This window comes from Physeter macrocephalus, chromosome 1 (genome assembly GCF_002837175.3).
Source record: "Physeter macrocephalus isolate SW-GA chromosome 1, ASM283717v5, whole genome shotgun sequence".
Classification (NCBI taxonomy): Eukaryota; Metazoa; Chordata; class Mammalia; order Artiodactyla; family Physeteridae; genus Physeter; species Physeter macrocephalus.
In genome coordinates, this window is record NC_041214.2 from 78130702 (window position 1) to 78147838 (window position 17137).

The following is a 17137-nucleotide window of genomic DNA, read 5'->3' on the forward strand; positions in this document are numbered from 1 at the left end:
TTTGTTTTTTTGTTATTGAGCTGCATGAGCAGCTTGTAAATTTTGGAGATTAATCCTTTGTCAGTTGCTTTAAAACCTACATTACAAAGTTATTTTAACTTTAGTCATATTTGTATTTATAGATAGTAATATTCATTAAGTAATCTGTCAACATGGAGCTTGCCTGTTTGTAATTTTTATTTTTTGCTGGCTCCAGCATACTTTAATATTATGAAACATTCATAATCTTAACCAAAAATATAGATATATGGTAGACACTGAATCAATATTTCTGAATGCATGATTATTGGATGAAATGTTATAAAGAAGATGGGACAAGGTAGGTCGGTGGATTTGGTTGATGTGAGGTTATTATTGTCCTTTCAAATAGGGATTTCAGTAGAGGGTTCACAGTTAGGAGAGCAAGTTAGGGGTAAAGGTGCAATTGTAGGCCACTATTCTGATCTGATTAATTTTGCAATTCCATTAGAAAAAGCAATCTAATTTTTTTTAAAGTTCAAATCAAGATCTCTGTGATAGACCTCTATCCTAGAAAGATCATTTTTTATGTGACTACTATGAACAAGTAACTTAATCCCAGTTTTAAAATGGGAATGATGCCCTAACAGCAGAAATCTCACTTGTGCTCTAAATACTGCTATGTGAATTTTAGAGAAATAACCAGAAAGTTAGGATAGCAGCATTGTGTTCATTTTAAGGCAAGAAAATGCCAAGTAATGATAAGACATCTTGGGAAGAGGTGAGCATCAATCAAGAAATCTCAGCAATAAGGCTTACTTTCAAGTTTTAGTCATACTGAAAACTTTGTGAGGCAAAATTTTTCAAAATCTTTGATTTATTCATATTTATGATGTAAAACTCAAAATCTGATCTATTATAAAATTATCCTCTGTTAGCAACATGGGGAAATTGTATTATATAATAAAAACGCAAGAACTCAAGGGCCATTTGGCCACATGACCTCTTCCACTCGTCTTTTTCTCTGTGCCAAACCCATCTTGGCATGAAGCCAAGGTAATTTCCAGAAATTGGCAGTGCGCTGGCAAATGCACATCTGCTGCTGTCTCCAATCCTTGCCTACTAATTTTTCACAAACCACTTTCTCCTTTTGAAGGCAAGGGAAGTGTGCCCAAAGGGCAGAGACAGAAGCACTACCTTGTGCTCCTGGCAGATTCAGGAGCCCTTGTAAGGGAAGCAGCAGCATCACCTCACCTGCAGCCTTGCCCATAGAGCTTCCTACTGATAAGGGTGACACGCCGACCTTGCCCTTTTGCCCCTCTGCTCTTCCTTATCTTTTTCCATTTGACTCTCAGTGTTTAAAATTCTTGCCTCATTTCCTTTCTATCCCCTTCTAATGAATTCTAGCTTTGACTTCTCATGAATTAAAATATCCAAACAGTCAGTTCCCAAAAGGGTACCTGAGCCAAATCTGGACAGAGAGGGAGGAACTGAGAGGACAAAGACAGAGGCAGAGATGGTAGGGCTGCTTGTGTTCCCTTAGGTTCCACTTACCAGCTCCTTCACTGTGCAGTGGCAGTGTGTGGGTGTACGTACAAACACAGGTAAAATTTAGATATTTTTATCCTCCTACACTCTTACATGTAGAGTCAGCTCTGATCATATTTAAATATAGCCATGGTGATGATTTCTTTCCCTTTGTTCTTGTGCTTCTCCATTTCTCTGCATTTGTTGGTTGCGATTGGTCTTGATATTCTTGGTGAACAGAGGAAAGCCTCTCTGACTACATATCTTTATACACACCTTGAGGTTTCCACCACCTCTGCCCACTCTCAGAGCCACTGAATCACCAATAGCTGGGTGCCCCTCACTCCTCTGTTAACAGGTGCAGGGCCACCCCTCTAAATGGGTGCTTGAGCTTCTTTGGGTGTAGCTTTAGTGCACCTAGAATAACACAGTGAATTATTATCGTTTTTGTCATCAGTGGTCATGCTATCATGGCTATTTGTTTCTGTTTGTCTGAATAAACAACCAGACTAGGGGAAGATCATAGGTTGAAGAAAGAGGACTCATTCTATCTCTGACACTAATTAGTTGTATTGAGCGAGTCAGCAATCTCTCTGGGATTTGATTCTCATATGTAAAACAGGTGGGTTGTCTGTATTCCTTGAAGGTCCTGTTATTCCTTGATGTCTTAAATATCAAACTGAATGTGATGACCATGCTGAAGTTGTCTTCTATAGACTCATTCCCAGTGCCTGTGTGAACAGGTCCACTTCATGTATACCATTAACCTCTTAGAAATGTGAAGAGATGGGAGTTCCCTGGTGGTCTAGTGGTTAGGATTCTGTGCTTTCACTTTCATGGCCTGGGTTCAACCCCTGGCTGGGGAACTGAGATCTGAGGCGTGGCCAAAAAAAAAAAAAAAAAAAAAAGAAAAGAAAGAAATGGGAAGAGATTACAAAACAAACACGTTTTTCTAACTTTTTGTATATGAGGTCCTCAGGGAGAAGAAACTCAGAATAAAAATGGACAAAATGGAAATTTACCAGGAATTAATATAAAATCCTGTAGTTGGGTTCAAAGAACAAATTGCACAAATAGGTGTTTGGCTGACATTCACATATACATTTGGGTATTTGCATTATCAAGTCTGATGTGAGCCAACAGCATAATATATGCCTTGTGCTGTAAAGGATCCCAACGGCAAAGACAGACTCGAAACAACTTTACTAAGGCAGTGGCCAAGTCTGAAAATATGAAGTCAGCAGTCTTGAAAGAGATCAGGCAGAGCAAGGTCAGAGAGGCCAAAGGCAAGAGACAGCTCAAGGTTGTGGCAGGAGGTCAGCAAGAAAGCAAAATGAGGGGATCAGTAATGTCAGAGCTTAGAGATGAGTAAAAAGGAAGGAAATGGAGAAGATTGGGTGGGGAATGGAGGTCAATTCAGCAAACAGCTGTTGCTGTAGGGAAGGGTTCCAGCTTTTCTTTTTCTTTCTTTCTTTCTTTTCCCCAACATTATAGTCCCAGGCAGCTTCCCAGCCCGTAAATTTCTCCATGCCCTAGAATTTAAGTCCCTCTTAACCTAACCTCAAACAGATAAAGTTTTCTGATTTGTTTAAAGGGAAGAATTATCTGCATTATTTCATGAGTTTTCAGAGCCAGTATGTGAAGGAGCTACCTTTATTGCACACTACTCTCCAACCTTAGCTGGCTCGCTCTTTATTTCCGGGTGATCAGCCCTCCCACACATGCCCTGGTGTTTTTTCCCTGCCTCTGCTAATGCTCTTGTTCTTTCCTGACTTCCTTTCCTCTGTCAGTTTCAAACACATCTTCCTTGCAAAGGTTCCCCTAAAGTCCAGTCAGCCCAATCTACCTTCTCCTGCCCCATTCTTGTTCCCCTTCTCCCACAGCCTGTAGAACAGAATATAGCTCGTATGTCGTGGGGGTGGGAGTGGGCAGGAGGTAATTCCCTCTGTGTAATTATTAACTCTTTAAGTAGTGTATAAGCTTTGAAAAGAAGAAACCATGTCTTACAGAGACCACATGGTATAGGAGAGAGTTTGGAATTAGGAAAAAAAAAAATGGTATTCAGTCCTGGCTCTGTGACCTTTAGCATATACTTCTCTCTAGGCCTCCGTGTCCTTCTGGGAAAAACAGGGATAGCCATTCCATGCTCTGGCTTCCTTAAACAGGCACTCAGGTGTTTAGGTCAAGGTCACAGGAAAAGTACTCTAAGAAAGTGAAGGGTTATCATAAGAGGTACCTTGTCTTAAAAAAAAAAAGGCAAGGGAATTTGAGAATCTGAATTCTGAGTTAGATTTTAATTCCTGCTCTACCGCTTACTCTCAATATGTGGCCTTAGAAGTTTCTTACTTCTCTCAAATGAAAATGACACTATCACAAAGATTATGGTGTTGGTGCTGGTTTATATGCCCATTTCTAAGAGCCAGCTGTCAAATATTTAGTAACTTTGCAAGCAGGTTGTTAAGCTGTTGTTATTAGCTTGAAATCTGCCTTGGTGGGAGTATTTATACCAGGGAAATTGGCAAACACTACAAATCGAATTGTTGGTTTTTTTATTCTGGAGAGTAAACACATCGCTGATTATGTAAATGGGGCTCTGTAAATTGTAAAGCCCTTTGTCTTCCTTACCATTAAAAGTAGTAATGGTAATAGTAATGTCCTGTACCCATAGAACCTAGCCTAGTGCGTGGTTCTAGCATTTATTTAATAAAAACATTTTTAATTTAACTTGGTACTGCTCCTAGCATGCATTTAATAACAACGTTTTTAATTTAACTTGAATTCACCTTTGTATTATTTTGGTACTTCTATCCCTGAGCTAAAGAAGCTCCCATGTTTACCTCTCTTTAAATTCCTCTCTATAAAGTGTCTTTTTTTTTTTTTTTTTTTTTTTTTTTTTTGCGGTACGCGGGTCTCTCACTGTTGTGGCCTCTCCCGTTGCGGAGCACAGGCTCCGGACGCGCAGGCTCAGCGGCCATGGCTCACGCGCCCAGCCGCTCTGCGGCACGTGGGATCCTCCCGGACCGGGGCACGAACCCGTGTCCCCTGCATTAGCAGGCGGACTCTCAACCACTGCGCCACCAGGGAAGCCCTATAAAGTGTCTTTTTATTTTTGTTGTTTTTCCTTTTTGGCCACACCGCACGGCATATAGGATCTTAGTTCCCCTACTAGGGGTGGAACCCGTTCCCCCTGCAGTGGAAGCGCAGAGTCTTAACCCCTGGACCGCCAGGGAAATCCCTAAAGTGTCTTTTTAAAATCAGATAACATAAATACAAATCTGGTTCAGTGCATGAAACACACAGTAGGCGTTAAACCGTCTACATTTATGAGCTAATTATCTTCTTTCTAAAACTTCATCTCTTCTGATATTGCATATCTCAGTTAATGACATTGTCCATCTATCCATTATCCCAAGTAAGTTATCTGAAAGTATTCCTCTCCTGTCCTTTTCCTCACTCACCCCCATGTTTTATCAATCACTGGATCTTACCAGTTTTACCTCTTAAACCTGTCCCCTCCTCTTCATTGCCATTGCTACTGCCTTGGTTCGGGTCCTCATCATTTCTTACTTAATCTCTTCCTCCTAACTGATATCTTGACCTTCAGTCATTCTCCTTCAGTCCAACCTCTACTGCTATGGGTATGATTTTAAATTACAAATCTGACCAAATCACTCCCTTGCTTAAAATTCCTTAATGACTCTCTGTTGTCTTGAGGATAAAATCTAAGAGCTTTAGCTTGCCGTACAGGTTCACCATATTCTGACCTTGGCCCACCTTTTACAAGAGTTATCTCCTGCTGCTCCGCATTACTACCTGGAATGCCTAGTCTCACTTCCCTAGCAACCCCTGGTCTCAGTAATGAAGATGAGAAATTAATAACATAAGAATGGTCTATTTTTATTTGTAACCCCCAATAGAGGATACTATGGTTCCCCATCACCTTCAGAATAAAATCCAAATCTCTTAGCCTAGCATACTTACAATCTAGCCTCTGACTCTCTCCAGTTCTTATCTTTCTCTGTATATATACATATAACCTACATTCCAGCCACTAAGATATCTCATCTGTTCCATATTTTTATCCCTCCATTCCCTCATTCACACTTTCTCCAAACCTGTAGTACCCTCTTCCTTTTCTTTCACTCTCTCCTCTCCTGCCTGCCCGATGAATTTCTACACTTCCTTCAAACAGATCAATAGTTACCACCTTTGGACAGCTACCCCTGAAACTATCCCTCCCTCTTCTGTGCTCCCAGAGCACTTGGTTAAGCAGTGTACAGTCAATCTTTGTTGGTCTGTCTTTTGCCCCCTCTGTGAGATCATCTTTATCCCCTGGCCTCTAGCACATCCTTGATGCTTAATACAGAGTGAAAGAAGGAAGGATTTTTTTTTTCTTTTTTTTTGCCGTACGCGGGCCTCTCACTGTTGTGGCCTCTCCCGTTGCGGAGCACAGGCTCCGGATGCACAGGCCCAGCGGCCATGGCTCACGGGCCCAGCCGCTCCGCGGCATGTGGGATCCTCCCGGACCGGGGCACGAACCCGTGTCCCCTGCATCAGCTGGCAAACTCTCAACCACTGCGCCACCAGGGAAGCCCCAGGAAGGACTATTATATAGGGATTTGCAAAGAAAGTAAATTTCTGATAAGAGACATACATTGAATAAGTTTAAGATTGATTTTGCATGATCTGGTGAATCTAGAACTATTCCATGTCTTTATTTTCAGGGGGTAGGTGGCTCTGAGAAATTGGTGCTGATGGACAGATCAGAAGCAAAGAATACGTTTAAAGAGCTGCGGCTTGGTCACATTGCTCCAGATTTAGTGCAGTACAGTAAAACAAAATTTACATCTTAGGAATTTATCTGTCACATACACAAGACATTTATCTACGTGCCTTAATGAATGCCTTAGAAAGTAAAGCAAGGTGCCAGTGGACAAGACACTAAAGCAAACAGAAGATATCAGCAGTGACTTACAATAACACAGAATGTAGTTTCTAACAAAAATATATTTATACCTTTGGGAAGGGAAACAATTTTTTTCTGATTATAAATATAATATATATGTCTTAGTCTGTTCAGGCTGCTATAACAAAAATACCACAGACTAGATGGCTCAGACAACAAACATTTTTACTTGAGGCTGAGCTGAGATATCCAAGATCAAAGCACTCACAGATTTGATAATCTGGTGAGGGCCTGCTACCTGGTTCATAGACAGCCATCTTCTCACTGTGTCCTCACATGGCAGAGGAGGGAAGGGAATTCTCCAGGGTCTTTTTTATAAGGCACTAATCCCATTCATGAAGCCTCCACCATCATGACCTAATCACATCCCAAAGGCCCCCACCTCCAAACAGCATCACAAATGAGTTTCAGCATGTAAATTTTGGGGGGACACAACCATTCAGTCTATAGAAACATAGTGATGCAAAATGCTTAGAATATCTTGAAAAAGACAACAACATAAATCCCTCCCGAATCTAACCACCTAGAATTAACTGTTGTTAATTCTTTGGATGTATCCTTCCAGTCTTTTTTTCTTGTATATGTGTTTGTGTATCCTTTTAAATAATAAAAATTTTAAATGGCTTACATTGTATATATTTTTCTAACCTATTTTTTATATTAATATGTCATGAACATTTTCTCATGTTAGTAAATACTCTTCTACAACATGATTTTTAACTGCTGCACAGTATTCCTTCATGTGGATGAACACCACTGTTTAATCAATCCCCCTTGTTTCAATGTTTTTATTATTATAAACGGAAGTGTAGTGGTGTGGATGACTAACGAAAGGGTGATCTCACGACCTCCTCCTGTTTTCCCCAGGTTCTGAAGCCCCCTCTTACATCAGAACTCTTTTCTAATGATCCTCTGAGTGTCATCTCAGGACCCTGGGCACACTCATGGCACGATGGCCAACCCTCAGGAGCACCTGAGCTGCTCCTCTTCCCCACGCTTGCCTTTGAGTGAAAACAAAACCTTCAATGGACTACAAGATGACATCGCACCTATGCGAAGCCACCCTTCACCCAAGCTTCTTAAGGACCAGCAGGAAAAGGGGGTGGTGCAAACAGAGCTAACTGAGGGCATGAACAGCCCCATCACCACAACAGTGTTGACAAGCGTAAGCGAGGATTCCAGGGACCAGTTTGAGAACAGCGTTCTTCAGCTAAGGGAACAAGATGAATCAGAGATGGCCATGTCTCACGGGAACAGCAACACTGTGGATGGAGAGGGCACGAGTGGAACTGAAGACATCAAGATTCAGTTCAGCAGGTCGGGCAGCGGCAGTGGTGGGTTTCTTGAAGGACTATTTGGATGCTTAAGGCCTGTATGGAATATCATTGGGAAGGCATATTCCACTGATTACAAATTGCAGCAGCAAGGTAAGCTAGAGTATGGACCTGGAAGATATTTCCTGTGTAAACACACTACCACCATTAACTGGATAACCTTTGATAAATTAAAGACCTAGTGCCAGAAGAATACCCCATATCAATTTCCTATAGACCTCTGAATGGAACAGATTGACATATGGTTGGTCTTTTTTGGTCGAAGCCCACCTTTTGTGGTTGTACAGTCCAGTGGTGTCCAGAGTAGAGTACATATAAGACAATCCATGACGTTGTGAAGAAGAAGATGTTAGAGCTTCTGTTCCTTTTATCTCATCATTTTAAATTTCTATTTTCATGCATGTTTTCATATATATTGGGTATTTTAATAAAGTTTTACAGATATACAATTTATAAATAAATCACGTAGTGAGTGCATATTCAAAAATTGTATTGACAGTTTTTACAGTCAAAAAGTCTGATGGTCACTGGGCTAATTCAAAACCAGACAGAAGCCACATGGTACTGCCCCTGAAGATTGCAGGCCTGTCTTAGGTAGTAGTAAAAAGGAATTTTTAAATCTTACAGTCAGGCACAGAAAGCTCACATTTTGAGGAAAGAACAACCATTCTTGAGAAACATTATTATTTCGAGATCCCACAGCTTTTTAAAAAGTAAAATTTTAACTCCCATCATTGTGTAGTATGTATATTCATATACTCCAATTCAAGCCTTATGCTTTTGAAGTAAAGAGAACACATGGCACTAGCGTTCTTTATAACTTCATTTATATTGTTGAAACAATTTTTTCCTGAGAACAAAAGTAATATATATAGAAATTTTGGAACATACAAGTAAGTTCCCCCCCCAAAATTAAAATAATCTATGATCCCCAATCTCCTGACAATAACTACCATTAGGGTTTTTGGTATATATTATGTTAGTCTATACATGTGTGTATGTGTGCTTAAAAAAAGTCATGCTGTTCTGTAACACTTTTTTACTTCATATTGTGAACATTTCCTGTATCATGAAATATACTTTTTCAGCATCATTTTTAATGGCTGCATAATATTAAATTGTGTTAACATACACAGTTTAAGTAATTGTAATTAAGTAACCCTCTGTTTTTTTCCTTGTGATGAGAACTCTTAGGGTTTACTGTCTTAACAACTTTCATGCATTAACATAAACAGTGGTCATTATATTTAACAAGTTGTACACCACATCCCTAGTACTTACTTATCTTATAACTGGAAGTTGGTACCTTCTGACTGCCTTCATCCAATTCCCCCTCCCCCACTCACCACCTCTGGTCACCACAAATCTGATCTCTTTTTTCGTGAGTTTGTTTTTGCAGTATAATTGACCTACAACACTATAGTAGTTCCTGGTACACAGCATAGTGATTTGACATTTCTGTACATTTCAAAATGATCACCATGATTAGTTATTGTCTGTCACCATACAAAGATGTTACATAATTATTCACTATATTCCCCACACTATACATTTCATACCCTTGACTCATTTATTTTGTACTAAAAGTTTGTACCTCTTAATCTCCCTCACCTATTTCTCCCCTCCCTCCTCCCTCCTTCCCTCTGACAACTACCTGTTTGTTCTCTGTATCTATGACTCTGTTTCTGTTTTATTGTTTGTTCATTTGTTTTGTTTTTTAGATTACACATTTAAGTGAAATCATATAGTATTTGTCTTTCTCCATCTGACTTATTTCACTTAGCTTAGTGTCCTCTAGGTCTGTCCATGCTGTCACAAATGGCAAGATTTCATTCTTTTTTATGGCTGAATAATATTCCATTGCATGCGTGCGTGTGTGTGTGTGTGTGTGCGCGCGCGCGTGTGTGTGTACACCACACCTTTTTTGTCCATTCATCTACCAAAGGGTACTTAGATTGCTTCCATATCTTGGCTATTGTAAATAATGCTGCAGTTAATGTAAGGGTGCAGATATCTTTTCTAAAGAGTGTTTTTTTATTGGTTTTTAAAATTTTTTTATTTTTTATACAATTTTTAAAGATTGCTTTCCATTTACAGTTATTACAGAATATTGGTCATATTCCCCATGTTGTACATTACATCCTTGAGCCTATCTTACACCGAGTAGTTTGTACCTCCCACTCTCCCACCTCTCCCTCCCTCCCCACTGGTAACCACTGGTTTATTCTCTATATCTGTGAGTCTGCTTTTTTGTTATATTCACTAGTTTGTTGTATTTTTTAGATTCCACATATAAGTGATATTCTACAGTATTTGTCTTTCTCTAACTTATTTCACTAGCATAATGCCCTCCATATCCATCCATTTGCCGCAAATGGCAAAATTTCATTCTTTTTTATGGCTGAGTAGTATTCCATTTTGTGTGTGTGTGTGTGTGTGTGTGTGTGTGTGTGTGTGTGTGTGTGTGTGTATCCAATCTTGTCCACTCATCTGTTGATGGACACTTAGGTTGTTTCCATATCTTGGCAATTGTAAATAATGCTGCTATGAACGTTGGGGTGCGTGTATCTTTTCAAATTAGTGTTTTTGGTTTTTTCTGATATATACACAGGAGTGGAATTGCTGATCATATGGTAGTTCTATTTTTAGTTTTTTGAGACACCTCCATACTGTTTTCCACAGTGGCTGCACCAGTTTATATTACCACTAACAGTGAACAAGGGTTCCCTTTTTTCCACATCCTCGCCGACATTTGTTGTGTTCTTTTTGATGATAGCCATTCTTTCTGACAGGTGTGAGGTGATATCTCATTGTGGTTTTGATTTTCATTTACCTGATGATTACTGATGTTGAGCATCTTTTCTTATGCCTGCTGGCCATTTTCTTTTACTCTTTGGAAAAATGTCTGTTTAGTTCTTCTCCCCATTTTTTAATCAGGTTGTTTGTTTTTTTGATGTTGTGTTGTATGAGCTATTTATATATGTTGGATATTAATCCCTTATCAGTCATATCATTTGCAAATATTTTCTCCCATTCAGTGGCTTATCTTTTTGTCTTGTCAGTGGTTTCCTTTGCTGTGTGAAAGCTTTTAAGTTTAATTAGGTCCCACTTGTTTATTTTTATTTTCATTTCCTTTCCTTTAGGAGACAGATCCAAAAAAAATATTGCTGCAGTTTATGTCAAAGAGTGTTCTGCATGTTTTCCTCTAGGAGTTTCATAGTATCTGGTCTTACATTTAGGTCTCTAAAGAGTGTTTTTGTTTTCTTTAAATAAATACCCAGGAGTGGAGTTGCTGAGTCATATGGTAGTTCTATATATAGGTCTATTTTTAGTTTTTTGAGGTATCTCCATACTGTTTTCCATAGTGGCTGCACCAGTTTGCATTCCCGTCAACAGTACCCAAGGTTTCCCGTTTCCCTACATCCTGGCCAACACTTGTTATTTGTTGTTTTTTTGATAATAACCATTCTAGCAGGTGTGAAGTGATATCTCACTGTGGTTTTCATTTACATTTTCCTAATAATTAGTGATATTGAGCATCTTTTCATGTGCCTGATAGCCATTTGTGTGTCTTCTTTGGATAAATATCTATTCAGATCCTCTACCCATTTTTTAATCAGGTTGTTTGTTTGATGTTGAGCTATATGAGTTATTTGTGTATTTGGGGTATTAACCCCTTATCACATATAGCATTTATAAATATCATTTATAAATATTATCTCCCATTCAGTAAGCTGCCTTTTCATTTCATTGATAGTTTCCTTCACTGTGCAAAAGCTTTTTAGTTTGATGTAGTCCCATTTGTTTATTTTTGCTTTTGTTGCCCTTGCCTGAGGAGACTTATGCAAAAAATATTGCTAAGACTGATGTCAAAGACCATACTGCCTATTTTTTCTTCCAGAAGTTTTATGGTTTCAGGTCTTACATTTAAGTCTTTAATCCATTTTGAATTTATTTTTGTATATGGTGTAGTCCAGTTTGATTCTTTTGCATGTAGCGGTCCAGTTTTCCCAACACCATTTATTGAAGAGGCTGTCTTTTCCCCATTGTATATTCTTGCCTCCTTTGTCATAGATTAATTGCCCATGTAATTATGGGTTCATTTCTGGGCTCGCTATTCTGTTCCATTGATCTATGTGCCAGTACCATACTGCTTTGATTACTGTAGCTTTGCAGTATAGTTTGAAATCAGGGAGCATGATAACTCCAGCTTTGTTCTTCTTTCTCAAGATAGTTTTGGCTGTTTGGGGTATTTTGTGTTTCCATACAAATTTTAGAATTATTTGTTCTACTTCTATGAAGAATGCCATAGGTTTTTTGTTTGTTTGTTTGTTCTTTTGGCGGTACGCAGGCCTCTCACTGTAGTGGCCTCTCCCGTTGCGGAGCACAGGCTCCGGATGCGCAGGCTCAGCGGCCATGGCTCACGGGCCTAGCCACTCCACGGCATGTGGGATCTTCCCGGACTGGGGCACAACCCCATGTCTCCTGCATCGGCAGGCGAACTCTCAACCACTGCACCACCAGGGAAGCCTCAACCATGGGTATTTTGACAGGGATTGCACTGATTGCATTTTAACAGTATTAATTCTTCCAATCCATGAACATCGTATATCTTTCCATCTGTTTGTGTTGTCTTCAATTTCTTTCATCAGTGTCTTATAGTTTTCAGAGTACAGGTCCTTTACCTCCTTAGATTTATTCCTACTATTTTATTCATCTTGATGCAATTGTAAATGGGATTTTCTTAATTTCCTTTTCTGACTGTTAGTTGTTAGTGTATAGAAATTAACATATTTCTGTATATTAATTTTGTATCCTGCAACTTTACCAAGTTCATTGATAACTTCTAGTGCAATCTTCTATTGCTTAACAATTTGTTTACTATTTTCAGTGATTATAAGCCACACTGCAGTGAACATGTGTCCATTCCTTAATTTTCGCACATATCTTGATTACTCCTTAGGATAAATTACTAGAAGAGGAATGCTGGGTTCAAAGGATTTTTTGCTTTAAGGCTTTTGATACATATCTTTGCAGCCTTATGTAAATGATCAGTTGTTATGAGTTCTTAAATCAAGAAATTTTGTAAAGGAATAATATGGACCAGAAATGATATTCTGTTTTATTTATTTTATAACTGAATATTAGATTCTGTGACCCTTCCTTAAAAATGTATTCATATATTTTAGTCAAGACTGTGACAGCTTTTCCACAACTGCCAGTTGACATTAGTCACCATTAGCCACTTTTTCCATGCATTCAATTTTTTCTATTTCTGAAATACTTTTACTTTTTTTGATATTTTAAAGTATTATTTTATTTTATTTTCATTTTATTTTTTAACACAATTTTTAAAGGTTACACTCCATTTACAGTTATTACAAAATGTTAGCTATCTTCCCCGTGTTGTACAATACATCCTTGTGGCCTATCTTACAGCCAGTAGTTTCTACCTCCCACTCCCCCACCCCTATATTGCCCCTTCCCCTCTCCCCACTGGTAACCACTAGTTTATTCTCCTTATCTGTGAGTCTGCTTCTTTTTTTTTAATATTCACTAGTTTGTTGTATTTTTTAGATTCCACATATAAGTGACATCATACAGTATTTGTCTTTCTCCGTCTGACTTATTTCACTTAGCATAATGCCCTCCAAGTCCATCCATGTTGCTGCAGATGGCAAAATTTCATTCTCTTTTATGGCTGAGTAGTATTCCAATGTGTGTGTGTGTGTGTGTGTGTGTGTGTGTGTGTATAGATATATATATACCACATTGTCTTTCTCCATTCATCTATTGATGTGAAATACTTTCTTTTAGAAATGCAAATCAGAACTACAATGAGGTACCACCTCACACCGGTCAGAATGGCTATCATCAAAAGTCTGCCAATAACAAATGCTTGGGAGGGTGTGGAGAAAAGGGAACCCTCCTGCACTGTTGGTGGGAATGTAAGTTGGTGCAACCACTGTGGAAAACAGTATGGAGGTTCCTCAAAAAACTAAAAATAGAATTACCATATGACCCAGCAATCCTACTCCTGGGCATATATGCAGACAAAACTATAATTCAAAAAGATACATGCACCCCCATGTTCATAGTGGTACTATTCACAGTAGCCAAGACATGGAAACAACCTAAGTGTCCACTGACAGAAGAATGGATAAAGAAGATGTGGTACATATGTAATGGAATACTACTCAGCCATAAAACAGAATGAAATAATGCCATTTGCAGCAACATGGATGCAACTAGAAATTATCATACTAAGTGAAGTAAGTCAAAAAGAGAAAGACAAATACCATATGATATCACCTTTATGTGGAACCTAAACTATGGCACAAAGGAACCTATTTACGAGACAAAAACAGACTCACAGACATAGAGAACAGACTTGTGGTTGCCAAGGGGGTGGGTGTGGTGGAGAGATGGACTAGGAGTTAGGGGTTGTTAGATGCAAACTATGACATATAGAATGGATAAACAATACCGTCCTACTATATAGCACAGGGAATTATATTCAATATCCTGGGATAAAGCATAATGGAAAAGAATACGAAAAAGAATGTGTGTATATATATATATATATATATATATATGTCTGTATAACTGAATCACTTTGCTGTACAGCAGAAATCAACACAACATTGTAAATCAGCTATACTTCAATTTTTTAAAACTTGACTCTGAAATACTTTCTCTTAAACCAATACCAGACTCCCCATCTATACCCCTTCTCCATAAGTATATTGGGATTTACCTGTAAATCTGTCCATTCCAGGTATACTTTCCAGGATTTGTCAACCACAGCATTCTTTCTCAATCCCTAGGTTTTGTCTGTCTGTTTTCTCTCCATACCCTGCACACTCTACCCTCTTTTATCCCTCTATGATCTTAAGGTTTCAGGGAAATTAAAGAGTTGTTCCTTGTCACACAGCGGTTGGGGACTCCTATGTTAAACAGTTTTATTATTTTAAAAATTGGGAATAAAGACAAATCCAAAGAGGAAAATAAAAATCACTTGTCATCCCATAACCACCCACCCTTAATTTATTATTTTTTAGAAGTTCCTTCTTCTCTGCTTAGATACAAAACCTACTAATATCTGCTTATGCGATAAACTCATTTGGTTTTTGGGGTCTTAACTTGTCCGGTCTAATAATTATTTTGGTGGCAATTTGGAGGTCTCAGGATCCAAACGCAGCATTGAGGTTCAGACTCATAAAGAAGACTAACAGACGCATCCTATGTCTGTTAAAAGAAGCCTTTAAAATTCTTTCTTGTTCTGTAAACTTGTATTTAATTTGTGTTCCGATTGATTATGTGACCTTCAGAAAGGCTTATTTCAGGAACAAATAAGACACATCCTTGGTCAGTTTGCGCTTACAAGGGTACGGCAGCTGCCCAGCTCTTCAGTAAATGACAGGATATCCTACCGTGAGCAGGTGTTGCTGTGGGCTGTAGAAGAGATTCACTAGCCTGAAACTAAGTGTAGTTTTTTTCCTGTCAGCTCTGGGATCATGGAGCTAATCTTTAATCCTGGATTACAGTCAACCAAAGGATAGTACATATAGCAGATGTGTCCCTGCATTTGGTATTATGAGGAAATTTCACTTGATTAAAATTTTTTTAATGATATCTTCATCTCCCATTTAGTATGTTGGTAGTGAAGCGTAAGTAAGGTAATATGTGAAATCTTTTGTTGCCAAATAGTTCCCAGTCTCAAAGCAAGTATTGTCATAGACTTGTCTGAATAAACAAAGGAGAACTTATGTGTTAAAGTGAGTGGGCATGTGGCTTTTTCTCAGTCCTAGGGATCATGGTGGATATTGGAATTAAGATAGTAGTCATAGTGATGAATCAGAGAGAAGATAAAAGCTGGGGAAGAGTACCAATGGGACAGCTGTAAAAGCAGCAGAAAGTCTGGGACTAACCCTGGAGGGAGCACAGCCAGTTTCCATCATTATAAGGTTTGTTATCTTGTTCCTCAGTGATCTAGGCCCCCAATTTGTGTATACTTGTTGCTAATGTTCTTTTTGCTGCCATTTTCTTGTTCCTTGACTCCCTACTAGATATCGATCAGGACATTGGAACTGGACAGAGAGGACTAAATCACATGAATCAATTTTACTTCTGGTAGTCAGTTCTAGTAAAAAAAAATTGATGGAAAGGTGGTTGAAGTATTACTTTACACTCTGTTTTTTGTTTGTTTTTTTCTGTACGCGGGCCTCTCACTGCTGTGGCCTCTCCCGTTGCGGAGCACAGGCTCCGGACGCACAGGCTCAGCGGCCATGGCTCACGGGCCTAGCTGCTCCGCGGCATGTGGGCTCTTTCTGGACCAGGGCACGAACCCGCGTCCCCTGCATCAGCAGGCGGACTCTCAACCACTGCGCCACCAGGGAAGCCCTACACTCTGTGTTCTTGAATTACCAATGCCGACCCCTTTATTTTTCCATGGACAATTAAGATTTGGTTGAACATAGGTGAATTAACACAGGCGTGAGCTACTGTTGGTCAAGGAAATTTTTGTTATTTATTATAATATCAACCTTTGGTATTTGAGTGCCAAATATATTTATCATTTGTATTTTATTTAATTTATTTTTTAATTGAAGTATAGTTGATTTACAATATTATATTAATTTCAGGTGTATAACATAGTGATTCAATATTTTTATAGATTATACTCCATTTAAAGTTATTATAGTGACTTCCCTGGCGGTCCAGTGGTTAAGACTTCGCCTTCCAATGCAGGGGGTGCGGGTTCAATCCCTGGTCAGAGAACTAAGATCCCACATGCCTCGTGGCCAAAAAACCAAAACATAAAACAGAAGCAATATTGTAACAAATTCCATAAAGACTTTAAAAATGGTCCACATCAAAAAAATCTTTTAAAAAAGAAGAATTTAAAAATGTTATTATATAATATTGGCTACATTCCTTGTGCCGTACAATATATCCTTGTAGGTTATTTATTTTATACATAGTAGTTTGTGCCTCTTAATCCCCTACCCCTATCTTGTCCGTCCCTCCTATCATTTGTATTTTAATACTTCATTTATTTCTCATTTTATAAAAATACAAAATAATAGGAATTATTTTTAAAATATATAGTAAATTACAATATAAACATTATAAAATGATGTAAATAGAAAGGATTATTTAACAAATTGTTTTTTGAATCACTAAATAACACTACGAAAAAAATTAATTTGCATCAGTTCTCATACCATACCACAAAATAAACTTCAGATGTAAAGGTTAAACTTTTTTTTTTTTTTTTTTTGCGGTACGTGGGCCTCTCACTGTTGTGGCCTCTCCCGTTGCGGGGCACAGTCTCCGGACGCGCAGGCTC

The 17137-nt window shown here is 38.6% G+C and overlaps 1 protein-coding gene across 1 annotated transcript in view; it reads left to right on the plus strand.

Moving 5' to 3' along the window:
- Positions 1–17137, plus strand: part of MAP3K13 (mitogen-activated protein kinase kinase kinase 13) — a 90922-nt gene that overhangs the window by 31795 nt on the left and 41990 nt on the right. Inside the window, exon 2 of the mRNA XM_028491860.1 lies at positions 7319–7878. Within this exon, the coding sequence (XP_028347661.1) occupies positions 7404–7878 (475 nt within the window). The 5' untranslated portion in view covers positions 7319–7403. The remainder of the gene's footprint in view (positions 1–7318; positions 7879–17137) is intronic.